This window comes from Mixophyes fleayi, chromosome 2 (genome assembly GCF_038048845.1).
Source record: "Mixophyes fleayi isolate aMixFle1 chromosome 2, aMixFle1.hap1, whole genome shotgun sequence".
In the NCBI taxonomy this organism is placed as follows: domain Eukaryota; kingdom Metazoa; phylum Chordata; class Amphibia; order Anura; family Limnodynastidae; genus Mixophyes; species Mixophyes fleayi.
The window spans coordinates 79,977,104-79,994,161 of NC_134403.1; the positions used below are offsets into that span (position 1 = coordinate 79,977,104).

Sequence of the window (17,058 nt, forward strand, 5' to 3'; positions counted from 1 at the left end):
GCAGTTGCCGTTGTTAATGGTGGATCTTTCAGCTGTTTTAAAACCATTGACTGAATTGGTTGTATCAGAAAATACACTGGGGTGTGAGTTTTATTACCAATTGCAAAATCTGAAAGTTTGTCACTAAATACTTCCCCAGCCAATGTGTCTGTAATTGTCTGTTGCTCTCTGTTATCAGATACTTCCCCAATCAGTGTGTGTTGTTGCATGTCCATTGTGCTTTGATGTGTGACATGCTTTTCAGTATCAGTTTGTTTCCATTCCTCATCACTGCTCATAAAACACATCTTGTTTATGTGTTTCATTCTTAAACTCAATGACACTATTAATAGTTTTGTGCCATGTACATGTATTCCCTCATAGGGGCAGTCTCCAGTCTTACAAACAGGGAATTTAGGAATGCCGTGTAGATGAGTGTTCATAACCACTCCTACTTCATCATCACACAGTACAGCCCCCTTGAAAGACAACAATTTAATTTCCTTGTTCTGAGTCATTTTAAAAGCAGCAACACTGCTCATCTCACAAGTCACAGCATTCTTGCCAAACACCTCGCTTTGTCTGCAATAAATCACTTTACAAGGTTTCACATAACATTTTCCCAACAGAATCTTCTAACACCATACATTCACACATCTGTTTAGATTCTATGTGTTCCTTTTCTGTAGTACAAATATATTCATTTGCTAGACAAGTCTCTTTCACAGACATTTCTGATCTGCCTCCATTTCTGCAGTCTCCCACAGAAACACAATATTCACACAGACTTGAACTGTTTGTAATTTATGCATGCAATAATTCACTCCCCTCTCTCTTTCCCTCTTTGCATCGATTGACAACAGTTTTTACAGTTTTTAAAACTTTGTGCATTTTTTCCAACATTTACAATTACAATTACTCATTAAATGCAGGTATGACTTTTTTCTTCCCCTACAAAACATGTTTCTAGTATGCCAGACAAACAAACAGACAAACCATCAGTGTGATTAACTAATCATAAATTTCTCTCACTCGAGGATGAGCCAGAGAAAAAAAAACATAGTGTGATTTACTAACAAACCACAGTTCTCCCTCAGTCAGGGTGACCCAGAGTAACACACAAGGTCTTCTAGACTGATCGCCAATCTCTCTTACAGACACAGATTAACCTTTTGAAACCCTGCCGAGCAGCGCCATTGATGTTCCAGGTTGAATGAGGTTCTTTTGGTTACCAACAGTTAATGACTCATGACTGCAAGAGTTATTGACAAATGTATCTTTATTTTTACAATGGACATAATATAAAAGTGAAAGAAAATGAATACTTAGCTTCCAATATCAGAATCTCATATGTTCAAGTAATACTCAATTTCAAGGACTCCTCCTTTCATACAAAAGTTGGAAAACACATCAGGCACCATTCCGTATCAAGGTCCAGTCATGAGGCCATTGTCTCTCTGGTTGCATTCCATATTTTATACTCAGAGAACATAGGGTTTTAGAATCAACTTACATTTAAGGGTATGAATATGATTTTCAGATTCTCTATTGGTGTACTACTGAAAAATCTACATTCTTTGCACATGTGCAGAAATCATCTGAGACACCACCCTGGCATAATATGTGGCGTCATCTCGACCCAGCCTTTGATCAGATACGTATTTTACAATACACTCAGAAAAGTATGAAACCAACAAACCGAAGTTCAGTGGCCATTTTGATAGGCCTCTCACAACTATATAAATATGCACTTACCAGGGCTTAGCTGTTGTTTATTTTGTACAGTGCCATCAGTGTATGTAGCTCTTACAAAAATGCAGACAAAAGTGCAGAAAAAGGGACATATATGTTACAGTGAAAAAAGGAACTAGGGGGTTCCATGCCCCAAAGAGCCTACAATGTACATAATGGCAACACATACAGCATTTTGAAGACATGCTCAAAGGGTTAGTTGAATTTATACCTCAGCCCACTGATCTCTGCTGTATGTTATAAGTGATCCCAGATGTGCAGCAATGGTCTCACCTGCTTCCAGCAGCTGCAACAGCCTCCCAAACAGAGGAGGGATAGGACTGCTCTGCCTTACAGGCACCCAGAGGAGAGGACCTGGCAGTCTGCGGATGAGGAAGCAGGAAGAGGTGAGCTGCCTCCAGCAGGGGTCTGAGTTGTAGAATTCTATGGTTAATGCCATCCGAAGATGGCATTAACTTCCAGAGATAAAAATAGAACTGTGGCGAAAAGATCAGTTTTTAATACTTTTAAATTGACTTGTTTCTCCATCCACACATGGCTCTATGGGGACAGCGATACTAGGTGAAAACAGGGTTAGCGCTTGAGGAATCAGGGATTTCTCCAGCATTAATCCTTTGATAAAAATTGTGATGTAAATAATCAGCCTTTCTTCAGTAAAGGCTTATTACCCATTAATGATATTCAATGTTACCCATGTCATTGCTCTCCAAATGCAATATAATCTATCTGGGCATTGCCAAACCTTGTGGATTGTTGTAAGCTCGAGAAAGGAAGATAAGCCTAGCGGCTGCGTTAAGTACAGAACGAAGGGGAGCGAGATGAGATTAGGGGAGGCCAGTGAGGAGGAGGTTACAGTGGTCCAAGCGGGAGATGATCAGAGAGTGAATAAGACATTTGGTGGCATCTTGGGAGAGGAAGAGCCGGATGCGAGCGATGTTACGCAGCTGGAAGCGGCAGGATTTAGCAAGAGAGAGAATGTGGGGGCCAAAGGAGAGAGAGAAGTCGAGGATGACACTGAGGCAGCGAAGTTGGGGGACAGGGGAGATAGAGGTGTTGTCGACAGTGATAGAGAGGTCAGAAGGGGCGAGGTGTGAGGCGGAGGAAAGATTATGAGTTCAGTTTTGGCGAGGTTAAGTTTGAGGAATCGAGAGGACATCCAGAAGGAGATGGCAGAGAGGCAGGCGGACACTCTAGAGAGGAGGGAGGGAGAGAGATCAGCAGAAGAGAGGTATAGTTGAGTATCGTCGGCGTAGAGGTGGTAGTTGAGGCCGTAGGAGCTGATGAGTTCACCCAGGGAAGAGGTGTATAGAGAGAAGAGTAAGGGTCCCAGAACAGAGCCCTGAGGGACCCCGACTGGAAGGGTGGACGGAGGGGAGAGAGACCCAGAGGTGGTGACGGAGAAGGAACGGTCAGCAAGGTAAGAGGTGAACCAGGACAAGACTGGGCCGGAGAGGCCAAAGGACTGGAGGGTGTGGAGGAGGAGGGGGTGGTCGACGGTGTCGAAGGCTGCAGAGAGATCAAGGAAGATGAGAAGGGAGACGTGGCCCCTGGCTTTAGCAGAGAGGAGGTCATTGGTGACTTTAGCCAGGGCAGTGTCAGTGGAGTGAAGGGGGCGGAAACCAGACTGGAGAGGATCAAGGAGGGAATGTTCAGAAAGGTAGGAGGAGAGACGGCTGCAGACGAGCCTTTCGAGAATTTTGGAGGCAAAGGGGAGGAGAGATATGGGGCGATAGTTGGAGGGAGAAGTGGGGTCAAGATTAGGTTTCTTAAGAATGGGGGATTTATTCAAAATGTTACGTGTATGTTCCATATATCTCAGGTACTAATGATCTTGTGGGTCTCCCAACATATAACAATTGACAACTGCATTTAAATATATAAATATAATATATAAATCCCATAAATCGTGTTGCAATTTAAAGAAACTCTAATTTTAAATTTCATATCACCAAAAATGAATTCTATTTACTCTTGGTTGATTCCTGATACCTAAACTTCTCTCTACATCCCTGATTACATGTACATACTCTATCCAAATGATAGCCAGATCTCTCTTAAATTTCTTATCCTTTACCACTGTACTGAGAGAAGGAATGAGATAATGATTTGTTTATAACTATAATATGTTGTGTTGAGTTATCGACAAGACTGCTGTTGGAATAAGCATTGTCACACATGAAAGTGGGTTACTTTGGCGAAATTGTCAAGCATGTGTGATACTTGGGCGAGGGCCTGCTCAAAAAGGGAAGTCACATGAGTAACTCTCATGGACTCTTTCTAACGCATAGCTGGGATTCCTCTGTTCATGGTTGTACGTGCTATAAGACAAAGTGTAGGAAGGTTGTATAGAGATGCCACTTGATAACATCAGAGATGTCATAGGTAACACAAGTTAGATATTGAGGAAAATTGTCATGAGACATAATGGCTAACAAATTATTAGCTATTGACGGAAAGAGTTAAGTCATGGGTAATGATATGATAGATATTGATGGAAATGACTAAGATGTCAATGGTAATGAATTGTTAGATATTGACAAATAGCTAGGTGATGGGTAGCGAAGTATTAGATATTGATTAGAAGGGCTATGAAAGATTACAAATTGTATAATCCATAGTTAGAGATTGATTAATATATTTACCACACCATTGTACTCTCAGTGCTAACAGATAACAATAGCAGATTTTCAGGGAATTATGCAATGTTAATAGCACCCTTTTACAAGAGTGAAGATGATTTCATGTAATATGCTATTTCAATCCCAGAGTAACTCAGGCCTATCGCTAAATGGAAGAGCTTTGAAGAACCCAAGAACTGTGGGAATCTTACGATTATGATTACATGTTTTGGGAAGTTAATCCCGTCCCACCACCGTCACATTTTTGCAATGGCCGTTTTAAACTGCCTACATTCAGTTGGAAGAGGACATGAACATACATGCATTGGTTTAATACACTTTGATTGCAGAGGAAGATGGTATTAGCTGCACTTACACCTCCATGTACTGAATGATGAAGGTTCCGGGGATCATAGTACGGCAATCAGGGCCATCTTTTCCATTGGGCACGATGGGCAGGTGCCAGGGGGCCCCACGGGCAGGGGGGCCCCATTGGCAGGGCTCTTAATTACAATAAATAATCCTGCAAAAGAAAAAAACCTGCAAAAAAACCTTCAAGGGTCACTGAGCAAGTACATCTATCTATCTCTATCTCTATATATATCTATATCTGTATCTCTATATCTGTATATATATATATATATATATATATATATATAGGGGCCCCGGTGCACTGCTTTGCCCGGGGGCCCATAATATTGTTAAGATGGCTCTGACGACAATCATAGTACATTATCCCTTAATATCTACTAGTTCCCCACGTGTTCATGTTAAAAAAACACAGCTTAAGATGTACAACCACATGTATCTTATTTTTGGCCTGCATTATTTCTTTAGTTATTTAAAAGTGTTAAGTGAAATTTATAAGTGCTTTTAGCACAATAAATGAATGTAAGAGTTTTCCGTTTTAAAAGAAAAACATCACACCAATTTCCATGTGTTTTTGGAGGTGTCTTCAGCTGTGCAGTATGCCAGTGTTCCAGACGGCTACACTAAAACAGAAAAAAATTAATATATTTTTGTGGACAAAGACTATAGAATTGGACTTGCTCACTAAATAGGAAGTAAGGGGAGTGCTGGACGTGACTTTAGTGTTTGATAGAATGCAGTGGAACTGCACCCGTGCAAAGATTAGACACCGGCACTATAGGCAAGATTTTGAAAAGTGCATAAATATGTTTGTTCTGAGTGCTGCAAATTAGTATTAAGCAGTGTTTAGTGGTGTTTTCCGGTCATGGAGTATATTGCAGTGTGACATTCCACACTGTCAAGCATTGCACTCTTGTTTTCACACCTCTTTAATGACATCCCTCAGGCACTGGACAATACTAGTTATTTTTCTCTCATCAGCTTTGCAGGTTGTACAGGCAACTGTAAGACAATACAGTTTTATTACACCTTTGACACATCCTTAGCTCTTTGGGAATTCCACATACCAGATAAATAGATAAGTAAGAACACAACACAGAATCTATACATTCTTGTATCAACTTAGTTGTCCTGTAATGCTGCTCTGCTTGTCTCATCATTGTGCATGGAAACTCCCAATATGGCTGCAAGTGACAAATATACATCCGTCATACTAAGGACATTCTTGTTAAGTAATGGAGATGATATTTTAATACTTAGGGGCTAACCTATATGTTTTCCTCTTTGCATTTCTATTTCTGTTGATAATATCTTAACATGGGCCCTTCCCGAAGCCGGTTTGTTTAATCCTAGACATAAAATATGAGCAAAAAGGCCTCAACACACTCTTGAGTTACCTACACACAACGAAAGCAGACATTTTGTGGGATAAACATTTAGCCTATGATTTCACAAGGAACGGGCGAGATGACTGAGGCATTAATGTCTCAATAATGTAAAAGTGTACACAGTATAGGCTGCCATTATGTGGGCTAACTAATATTCATTAGAATTCAACCCACCTATTCCCTAGGTACTTGTGTTATCATAGAGACACACTACAGTCATGTCATTAGTCCCCTAGTGAATGCATAGGCTGCATTCTCATGAAAAATAGCTCCGCCCATAAAATCACTCCCGTGTCAGGTGCATAAAGTGCACCTGACACTGTAAGTGTCAGTTCCATTTTTGCTATGTAAATGTTTGCTTATATGACCTATGTCTACCTTGTTTGTACTACCGCCATGTATGGTGCTGCGGGATTTTGTGGCGTAAATAAATTCTAAAAATAATATACCTAATTACCAAGCAAATATTTAAAAACCTGATACCTTGACTTTCAGCTATTCAAACTAAAACAAAAGCAAGTTGGAGTCAGATTCCGAGATATCTTTTTTTTTTATTACTGCATAAGTGAATACATCAAAACCATACCCACAATGTCCCGTTAAGTGACCCGCAATTATGTACAATATAGTACAGTACAATGCACACAGGTAAGATCTAGATGCAGTTCTCAAAAGCCCTTCTGGTTTTCAATGAAATGTTACCCTTTTCTGCCAGGCAAGTCAACAACGCATTGCCATTTACTCTGGCATTAAAGGGTTTTAAATACAATACAAAAAAAAAAACCATGTGAAAACATTATTTGTTCTGCAAATCACACAATACCCTTCGGACATAGCAGATATATTGCAATAGGATACTGTTGCCTTTTAGGCAAGGTCCCCTTGTACAGTGGTGCCGGAATGTTTGTGGACTCTTTGGAATTTTATGAATAAATGTGACCTTAAATGTGTTCAGATCTTTATCGAATTTATAAAAATACATAGAGCCCAGTACATCAAATAACACACAAAAGGATGTACTTTTTCTTTCATTTATTGATCAAAATGGTCCAACATTAAGTTTCTTTGTCAGAAAACATATGTAAACCTCTAGGATTATCAGTTCAATTAAGGGGATAGTCAGGAGGGTCAATTAATGGGATAACAATCAGGCGTGAGTTTGGATGACCCAGCCCTATCTAAAAATAAAAACCTTCACTACCAAAAACTGGTCTTCATCATGCAGGTTTGTGAACACGTCTTGACCAACGGAGACTTGTTAGAACCTCAGAATAAGTAAAAACAAAAGCTCATGATGGAAAAGGGTACAAAATGATTTCTAAAGACTTTGGCGATCAACAATCCACTGTTCTTCAAATAGTGTGCAAATGGACAATATTCAACGCTACTCTCACCAGCAGATGTCATCTACAAAAATCACTCCAAGAATGCGCCATATAATATTCCGGGAGATCACAAAGTTCCCCAGGGTAACATCAAAGGATCTGCAGGTCTCTCTTACATTGGCTGATGTCAGTGTTCTTGAGTCCACCATCAGGCAAACACTGAACAAAAACAGATTGCATGAGAGAACAGCCAGGAGGAAGCCACTACTCTCTTATAACATTGCTACCCATTTAAAGTTTGCTGGCTGCATAAGTCAGCAGACTATTGGAAGAATGTTCTGTGGACGGATGAGTAAAAATTGAACTTTTTGGCTTGCATGAGAAACTTTATTTTTAAAAAATCAAAGTCTGCATTCCAACCAGTGGCGGATCCAGGGGGGGGGGGGGGGGGGGGCGATAAGGGCAATCGTTCCACTAGCAGGGGCTTGCTGCCTGCGGCTGCACAATTTGTGCAGGTCCGTTCGGCAGAGACAGGCAGCGAGTCATGCCAGGCTGTTCTGATTGTGTTTTAAACACAATCAAAGCGGCCGGGCAGGACACTCCCTGCCTTTCTCTGCCAAACGGACCTGCACATAGTGTGCAGCCGCAGGCAGCCTTAGCTGTCAAAAAGGAGGGGGGGACTGAATCCCCCCCCCCCCAGTAAAATAATATTCGAGATCCGCTCCTGATTCCAACATAAGAACCTAATCCCAACCATGAAACACGGTGGTGGCGGTATCATGGTTTGGGGCTGTTTTGCTGCCATGGGACCAGGACTGCTTTCCATCAATGATGGAACTATGAATTCAGGCCTGTACCTGGAAATTCTACAGGAGAATGTTAAGGGTATCCGTCCGTGAACTGAAACTTAGCAGAAGGTGGGTCTTGGAACAAGACAACCCTACACACAAGACAGTCTACAAAAAAATGGTTGATGCAGAATACATTTCGCATTTTGGAATGGACCAATCAAAGCTCAAACTTTAAACAAATCACATTTTTGTGGCAGAATCTGGAACAGGGTGTGCATGTAAGAAAGCCCACTAACATCCATGAATTTGAGCAGTTCTGTAAGAAGGAATGGGCCAAAATTCCTCCAAGCCAATGTGAAGGACTGATCATTTATCGTAAACATTTGATTGAAGTCACTGATGTTTAAGGGGGCCACACCAGTTACTGAAAGCATAGGTTCACATGCTTGTTCCGAAAAATTTAATGTGGGATCATTTTTCAACAAATGAAAAACAATATAATTTTTTGTGTTATTTGATTTATTGGGTGCTCTTTATTTTTATGACTTAAAAATGAGATTTGAAAACATTTAAGATTACATTAATTCAGACAATTCTAAAGGGTTCACCAACATTCTAGAACCCCTTTTATCAGAATTTGTTTTAAGCAGTCATGTAACCCTAAGTGAGTCCATCATCTGCAAACAGTGTAGCCAGTAATATAGTGGGCTGAGCAAATATTCAGTCTATCAATTCACTAAGAACTAGTGACATTACTGTGCTATGAGGCATGAAATGATATCACATTTGGACTTGATATTAGCCCGTAAAATGACTGCCTCCTCTGTGTGTAGGTAAAGAGTCCACTTTAACTTCCAAAGTTGTCTACAAATCATTTCTCTATTGTATCAACCTAAGAAAACTAGATACCAAACAAGACTGACTGCAAAAATTGTGTATAGAGTTTGGACACACTTGGCAAAAAAATACACATATTAACTGTAGGTGTTGTCAGTATTTAAGGTTGAGCTTGTTGGCATCCCAGATTTAATAAAAGGACATTCACATACATGTGTGTAATTAGTCTTATTACTTAATACATAACATTTACATACGCATTTTGTAAATGTTATTAAAGAACATTGGTATATTACTTTTGTGGGCTTTGTGTAATACAAAATTGCTGTGATTGTAGAGGAAGATGGCCTCGGTTGCACGCACACCTCCATATACAGACTGATGAATGTTCTAGCGGCACTAAACGGGGCAATCACAGTATGTTATCCCTTATCTCCTAATTGCCCAAGAATTTAGGTTTAGAAAAAAAAACAGATTAAGGACGATGGCTACATGGATCTGATCTTTATGGCCTGTGTCTTTTTTTTTAGTCATTTTAATTCTTTAAGGAAATTTATAAGTACTTTCAGTACAGTAAAGACATGTTGGAGTTTGATGTTTTGGAAGGAAAACACCACACCCATTATCATGTGTTTCTGGACGTGTGTCTGCAGTTCTGCAAATAGAAAGTAGGGGGGAGTGCTGGACATGACCTGTTTAATAGAATGCAGTGGAACTGCACCCGTGCAAAGATTACACACCAGCACTATAGGCATCACCTTAAAAAGTGCGTAAATATGTTTTTTGTGGGTGCTCCAAAGCCGTATTAAGCCAAGTATTAGTGGGCTTTACCAGTCGAGCATATTGCAGTGTGACATTCCACACTGTCAAGCATTGCACTCTTGTTTTCACACCTATTTAATAACATCCCTCAGGTACTGGACAATACTAGTTATTTTTCACTCATCAGCTTTGCCGGTTGTACAGGCAACTGTAAGACAATACAGTTCTATTACACCTTTGACACATCCTTAGCTCTATGGGAATTCCACATACCAGACAGCTAAATGAGCAAGAACACAAGACAGAATCTACATTCTTGCATCAACTTAGTTGCCCTGCAGTGCTGCTCTGCTTGTCTCATCATTGTGCATGGAAACTCCCAATATGGCTGCAAGTGACAAATATACATCTGTCATACTAAGGACATTCTTGTTAAGTAATGGAGATTATATTTTAATAATTAGGGGCTAACCTATATATTCACCTCATGGCATTTCTGTATCTGTGGTTAATATTGTAACACTGGTCCTTCCCATACCCGGTTTGTTCAATCCTAAACATAAAAATGACCTAATGAACAAATAGACCTCAATGTACTCTTGAGAAGAGATACTAGGAAATATATTCAAGTGAATCAGGGCCAGACTCACATATTAGTAAATATATCACAAATATAAAGGATTCTTTAAGTAGACCCGTTACCATCACACAACAAAGGCAGCCATTTTGTGAGCCAGCAAATGTTCAGCCTATCAATTCCGGGTGAGATCTCTTATGCACAAAATGCCTCATTAATGTCACTATATTGTATTATTATATTAAATTATAATGTATATTGATAGGCTACATTCTCATGGATACCTGTGCCTCCATCTGTAAGTTCACTTTACAGTATTACATTTTCATAAACCATATTCTGATCAGCAGGACATCAACATGTAAGGATTATGAACATAATACACTTTCATCCATCTAGCTAGGTTTTCAGTTATCCTATGCCCGTGGAGACACATGGGCAGTAATGTTACATGTGTCACTCCTGTTCTGTTATCTCGCCAGGGCAAGTGTGGGATGTTTGGTTTCACAGCTTCAACATCCAAATAAAATGATAAACTCAAAAGTTGACAAAAAAGTTTTTATTATCTGGAACTAGTGGTCCCATTGTGGCAGGGGACTGGAGTTTCAGCTCCGTAAATACCCTAGCTAAGTTGGCCCTAGGCAGAGCATGTAAGCAAAGAACACACAGACCAACATCTCATTGCTTAAATGAAAGAGAGAAAAAAACGTATACCATCTCATTCACATGATCCTTACAATGAGCTGTCATGAACATTGGTATCACTCCCAGAATGGGTTCCTCCATGGTGTGTAGGCAATAGACATACTTTAAAGCGGATCTGTCACATTCCAGGTAAGATTATAGCACAAATGTTCCCTTTAATAGAATGGATTTTACAGCTTTTCTATGTAAAATAGTTTGGGCAGAAAATTGTAGTTTTTGACAAAATCAGACTGCTGCACCCCATCAATCATTCCACTAATGAGCTTTGCACCTTCTCAGTGCTGCTGCAGCAGCACCTGCTGTTTCCTGACGTCAGAAGCACTTCTGTAACTGTGGGCACTCTGGCACTGGATGCCACCTGTCATTAGGTACTTGTAGCCGCAATAGTGTCATCAGGAGACAGCAACATCTTACAATCACGGACACTGCTGGTCTGCTCAGTAGTGACAGCAGCTCTTCTGTGACTACAAATACATTATAACCAGTCTCCAGTGTAACCAAGTGCTCATGGGCACATAAGTGACATGGTCTTCTAATAGATGCCGAGTGTGTATGGAATAGATAGAAAGCTCCTGAGGGAAAAGTTGGATGTTATGTGGGAAGAAGGGGGGCAGGGGCGGTTCAGAAAAGACCATGAGCCCTGTACTGTAAATCACAGTTGTACTATATAATGTAATCTTCACTCTGACGGGAAAACTTTTTTCTTATTCACCTTGGCCAAAATAATCCCTCCTCCCAACTAGTAGATTGTGGGGCTTGTTTCTCCTGCAAACCCACAGTTATACAATCTCTGACTGTAAAGTTTTCCTCATGTCGGCATCACCTGGAGAAAGTGTGCAGAGCTTGTATCTTCGCCAATCAGCAGAGGGTTGTCCAAATATGTTCTAAATAATCTATGCGTTGCAGTGCAGCCTGGAGAATAGCTCAGGAAAAGGTGCACCTTGCGGTTTAACTAGGGGGGGTGAGGGAAGTTTTGTCCAAAATACGGAGACTGGAAAGTACACCTTTAAGATGCTACAACAAAAGAACTCACTCCAAAACAGCACAACAAAGGAAAGTAACAAGTTACACAGTGCTAGAAAAAGCCTGTGCTATAACTAATATATAACTATACCTGTTGGATTCAACGTTATATTATTTATATAGCGCTGATCATATTACATAAACAGCGCTGTACAGAGAATATGTAACCCTTCACATCAGTCCCTGCCCCACTGGAGCTTACATTATACATTGCCTCACACACACACAAGTCCAATTTTTGTTAGAAACCAATTAGTCTAGCAGTGTGTTTTGGCCTGTGGGAGTAAACTGCAGCACCCGGAGGAAACCTATGCAAACACTGGGAAAACTTAACACAGATAGGGCCCTGGCTGGAATGAAACCCATAACCCTAGCAGATGAGGCAGTAATGCTAACCACCACCCTGCCCATAATGTAGTACTTCTGAATACATGCAGCTGAGCTGGGAACCTTTCCGCTTGCGGATCACATTACTGCTGTTCTTTCATGGTAGAAACGCCTACTGTCATCAATAAATAAAACAAAAATGTTTTTTTCTGCTGTGGTTACAAGGGGAATGCATAAACCACATAAATCACCCAAAAATACTAATGATACATTTTTACTGAACAAAAGAGTGTCATACAAGCCCTGGCACCATTTCTTATCTATGTTTACCAACCGTTCTACACACTGGCAATAAATTACTTTTGTAATGTTTTTTCTCTCTCTAATCTTGTGGCTAAATAGTATGGCCATGCTTCTGGTAAAGGACAACTAGACAGCTAGAGTTCTGTGTGTCAACAAAAACGAAAACCCCCTTTTTATTGTTTTGAACAAGATACAAAAGAAATCCCAGCTGTGTGGTAATACGTTGTTTCAAATGAAATTATGTAAGAAAATAAAGCAATAGAGAAGGTACAAAAAAAAAAGTAAAATCAGGACTGCAGGATTTGTATTGCAGCATCTAGTACAATGGGCAATTATAATGTATTTTATCACTATGACTAAGTCATCTGGGCTACAGTAGCCAGGATGCACTGAAACAAGACTGGTCCTTTCTAATGGCTTTTTAACTACATAGCTCAGAAAATGATGTCATTACACGTAAATGGATATAAGAACTGCAGGACCAGAATGCACTGTAAGATCACACACACTTGTCTTCTCCTTCCCAGAACTACAGTCGTACAGCGGAATCAGACGGACGTCTAACTGGATGGCCGGCAGAAGGAAGCAGTTCCACAGGTTACTCATCAGGGGCTCTGGATGTGTTTCTCCCACTATAATGTTTGACAAACACAATCATCTCTCAAACCATCTTCTGGTTCACCAGTAAGGTAAACCGACAACGAAAGGTCATTAACATTTAACAGATTAGCAGAACTTTGCAATGTCCCAAATGCTCTGTGCTTAATCTGGTTTGTAAAGTAGTTTTTTTTATCTCCTTACTTATAGTTTCCAAGGAACATCAGATCAGCAAAAGAGAAAAAGGACCAAATGCAAAAAAAATAAAAAATGAAAAGAAACAAAAGTGAGAATTCCTCCATGGAAAATGCAGTTTTGTCCATCTGGACAGGTGAGACTCTTCCTCTCTCTGTGCCCGTCTTCCAATCATAGATGGCAAAGTGTCTTCTCTAGTCAGCAGTGATGCCTTTGGCTCGCAATTCCTCCTGGACTCTCAGCAGGTAGGTGGGGTCTGGGTAGCCAAACCTGGAAGTAATCCACAGCTTTGTTATCATTTAGATGGGTGATTTGCACGTTTATATGTTATGCAAGAAAAACAAATTCTGGGGTTGATGAACCAGTTTGAGTAATTAACAGAATAAACTGGATGAATATTGCAGAAATGTTTTGAGATGAAAGGATATGACCACCCACAAACTACATAGTCAGTCACCAGCCACTTCTCCACAACTAGCAGAACTGTGTGGTCCCAGGTCAGGGACCTTCGTAGTTCAGGACAACTAACCCTAACAGTACTGCACCTGATACTCTCCCTGTGATGACGATGTGGGAGACTTGAAAACTAAATAGCGCTGTGTTCGTTTCTAACATGTTTTTAATGTAAGGAGAACACCATGTGTAGCACCAGAGATAATGGATCCAAATTACGGGGTTCCCTGGAATGTGAATGCAGAGTTCTGCTACATAGGGAAAAGGGTCTGGTGACAAGATGTGATTTGCTTTCACCTAAGTTATACATTTTAATATGGAACACTACGTGAGGTGAGACAAAGGGGCATGACCTGTTTACTGAGAACATCCCAAAGACTAATACATAGAAAGTGTGAAAAAAGTACTTCTTTGGCCAAATCCACAAATCAATAAAAAAATTTAATTATTCCAGGTAACAAAAAAGATGAAAATAGATTACAAGAATGTCTGCTTTGCTACTACAAATGTGTGTATACAGACATCCATACCTGCAACTGCCCATGTAATGACAGGGAATACAGAACAACAGGGTATGTTCAATTTGGCAACACGTGCGGGTGGTCAAATTCATCAGGATCGACCACACACTACATGATCTGAGCAGCTTGATCTCTTCCCGTGTCACTTAAGCCTGGCCTGTTAGTGTGATTGGAAGCTAACAAGGGCCAATAGAAGTAATCTTCCAACCACTTTACCAACATGTCCAATAATGTTCTGATTGATTGAAGGTGAAACTATAGGACTCATCAGACACAGCTCCCTGCTTTCAGGCACTAGCAGAGAAGGGGGACGGGTTTTAAGGAATGCTTTAATGTGAAGCCCAGCAAAGAGGGAGAGGAGGAAACACAGATACATATTATTGTAATGTGCAGGTTTCAGTCAAAAAAAATAATGATAATTAATTAAGCCTTTTAACTCCTGATTCCTAGTAATGTGTAATGCAGCCTCTGAGGACCAGGTTTGAGAATTGTTTTTTAGCAGTATAAATGTATTTAATTTTTCAGAAGGAAACTGGGCTAAGAATAAAGTAAAGTAACATTTTCTAAAATTATTAGGGACAAGAATAGAGAGGATTTTATTTAATGGAACTCTTATGAAGTTATGATGGTGTCACCAGAATACCAATGTGAATATGTGGGAGGTGTTGGGACTAGACAGGGTGACAAGATGACAAAGAGATCTCAAAGAGATGCATATACAAGATGGCAAACCAAGCTTCGTCCTCCATGAGCTTTCTTTATCTAAGCAGCACAGAACTAAAGCTGGCCTTACATGGGCTGCTCCAAACATCAGGTTTAATTTTTATTTGGCCATGCACGTGGGGGGCCATATTGAAAAGAACTGGCCATTCAGTGCTCAGTCCAAGTTATCAGATCATATGAAGTTAGTTTGGTCAGCAGATGACATACAGTGTCCCATAGATTGTAAGCTTGCGAGCAGGGCCTTCTCACCTCTTTGTCTGTTTTACCCAGTTTCTTTATTACTTTACCGTGTTTGTCCCCAATTGTAAAGTGCTACGGAATATGTTGGCGTTATCTTAATAAATGATGATGATGATGGAAGGCCTACTTCACCATCTAGGCCTCCACAGTACATAAACTCTGTAACATCCAGGCCTATGCACCCACCCAGGCCTATGCACCTTCTATTACCCCTGCCATCTAGGCAAGGCTGTTATATCTGGGTCTCTGCACTATCTGGACCTTCCAGGATTCCGTACCATCTAGGCCCCTGCACCAACATGGCTCATCTAGGCCTCTGTACCATCCTGATCTCTGCACCTCACCCATCTGCTCCAATTGTCTCTCCCCCCTTCAGAATGTAAGTTGTCAGGAGCAGGCCCCTCTACCCTATGTCTCACATCTGTCCACTCTCCGCATTCCCCATTTGTCCTTCTTCCTTGTTTGTTCCTGTCATTTCTTATGCTGAATTGTTGTTGTATGCTCGGTGTTTGTTCTGCTAATTGCACGTGTGCATTTATTATTCTGCTTATCTGTACCCACTGTTATGTTTACTGTCTTTAAAAGTACCCATGTTTGTGCTTGCTGTTCTCATGATTGTCCTATCTATACTCTCTGTATGGTGATGCCGACACTTTCTGGCGCCTTATAAATCAAAGATAAAAATTATAATGATGATAATTTGTGAGATGCACAAAAATGGATTGTTTTTTGATCATTTTTATTTTTTTAGCATGTTGATCAGTTCGGGCCAAATGTGTGACAATACGGACCACTTTTGCTATTATCATCGGTCATATCACTGTGTTTGTCAGCATGAGCAGGGATTAGTTTATATTCGGAAAGATAAACAGGTAAAATTATTTTAGAATATAGCTTAAAAAGTATACACTCTCTCTATATATGTATATATGATTTGTGTCCACTGGTATATTCAGGCTAAGGCTCAATAAGAAACAACAGTGATGCTAGTGTAAAAATACACTTATCTCCCATGAACCCAAATTTGTAATGAAATAAGTTTGACTAGGGTATTTTTTAGTAGTAATAAAATCCTCATTTAAAAGTGCAAGGGAACACCTAATGTTCTAATTACACCAATATTACCCGTATTACTTTTATATTAGCGCTGCGGAATCAGTGGCGCTATATAAATAAATGGTGATGATGATGATGATGATGATAATGATAAGATTACATGAGCAATATGATATAAGGGATGCTTACAGCTGTGGTCCTCCTGTGCAATTAGTTTTATGGTGAATGTCATTCCACGTTATGACATTAGGTCTTCCTGTGGTCATTGAAGTCCCAATAGTGAAGGTCAAACGCTGATCAAATGCTTTCTTAAAGAGATTAAGAACTTTGTTCCCCTCTGGACAATCAGGTAAGTAAGCCACACGAGTTGTTCCTGGATACCTCACTCCAGGATTCGGGTGCTCTGACTGCAGAAAAAGAAGGGACGATAATTTAGAGCCATAAACATATTAACAGTGCCCATAATTTCAGCATATAGAATATAAGAATAGTATGCGGTCATTTGTTATTCATCTAT

The 17,058-nt window shown here is 40.2% G+C and overlaps 1 protein-coding gene across 10 annotated transcripts in view; it reads right to left on the minus strand.

Moving 5' to 3' along the window:
• Positions 1-10,942: 10,942 nt before the first annotated feature.
• Positions 10,943-17,058, minus strand: part of DTX3 (deltex E3 ubiquitin ligase 3) — a 63,007-nt gene continuing 56,891 nt past the window's right edge. For all 10 annotated transcript variants that reach the window (XM_075199353.1, XM_075199360.1, XM_075199354.1 and 7 more), the window contains 2 exons: positions 16,731-16,948; positions 10,943-13,818 (listed from right to left, as the gene is read on the minus strand). In XM_075199353.1, coding sequence (XP_075055454.1) covers positions 13,743-13,818; positions 16,731-16,948 — 294 coding nt within the window. In that variant the 3' untranslated portion in view covers positions 10,943-13,742. The remainder of the gene's footprint in view (positions 13,819-16,730; positions 16,949-17,058) is intronic.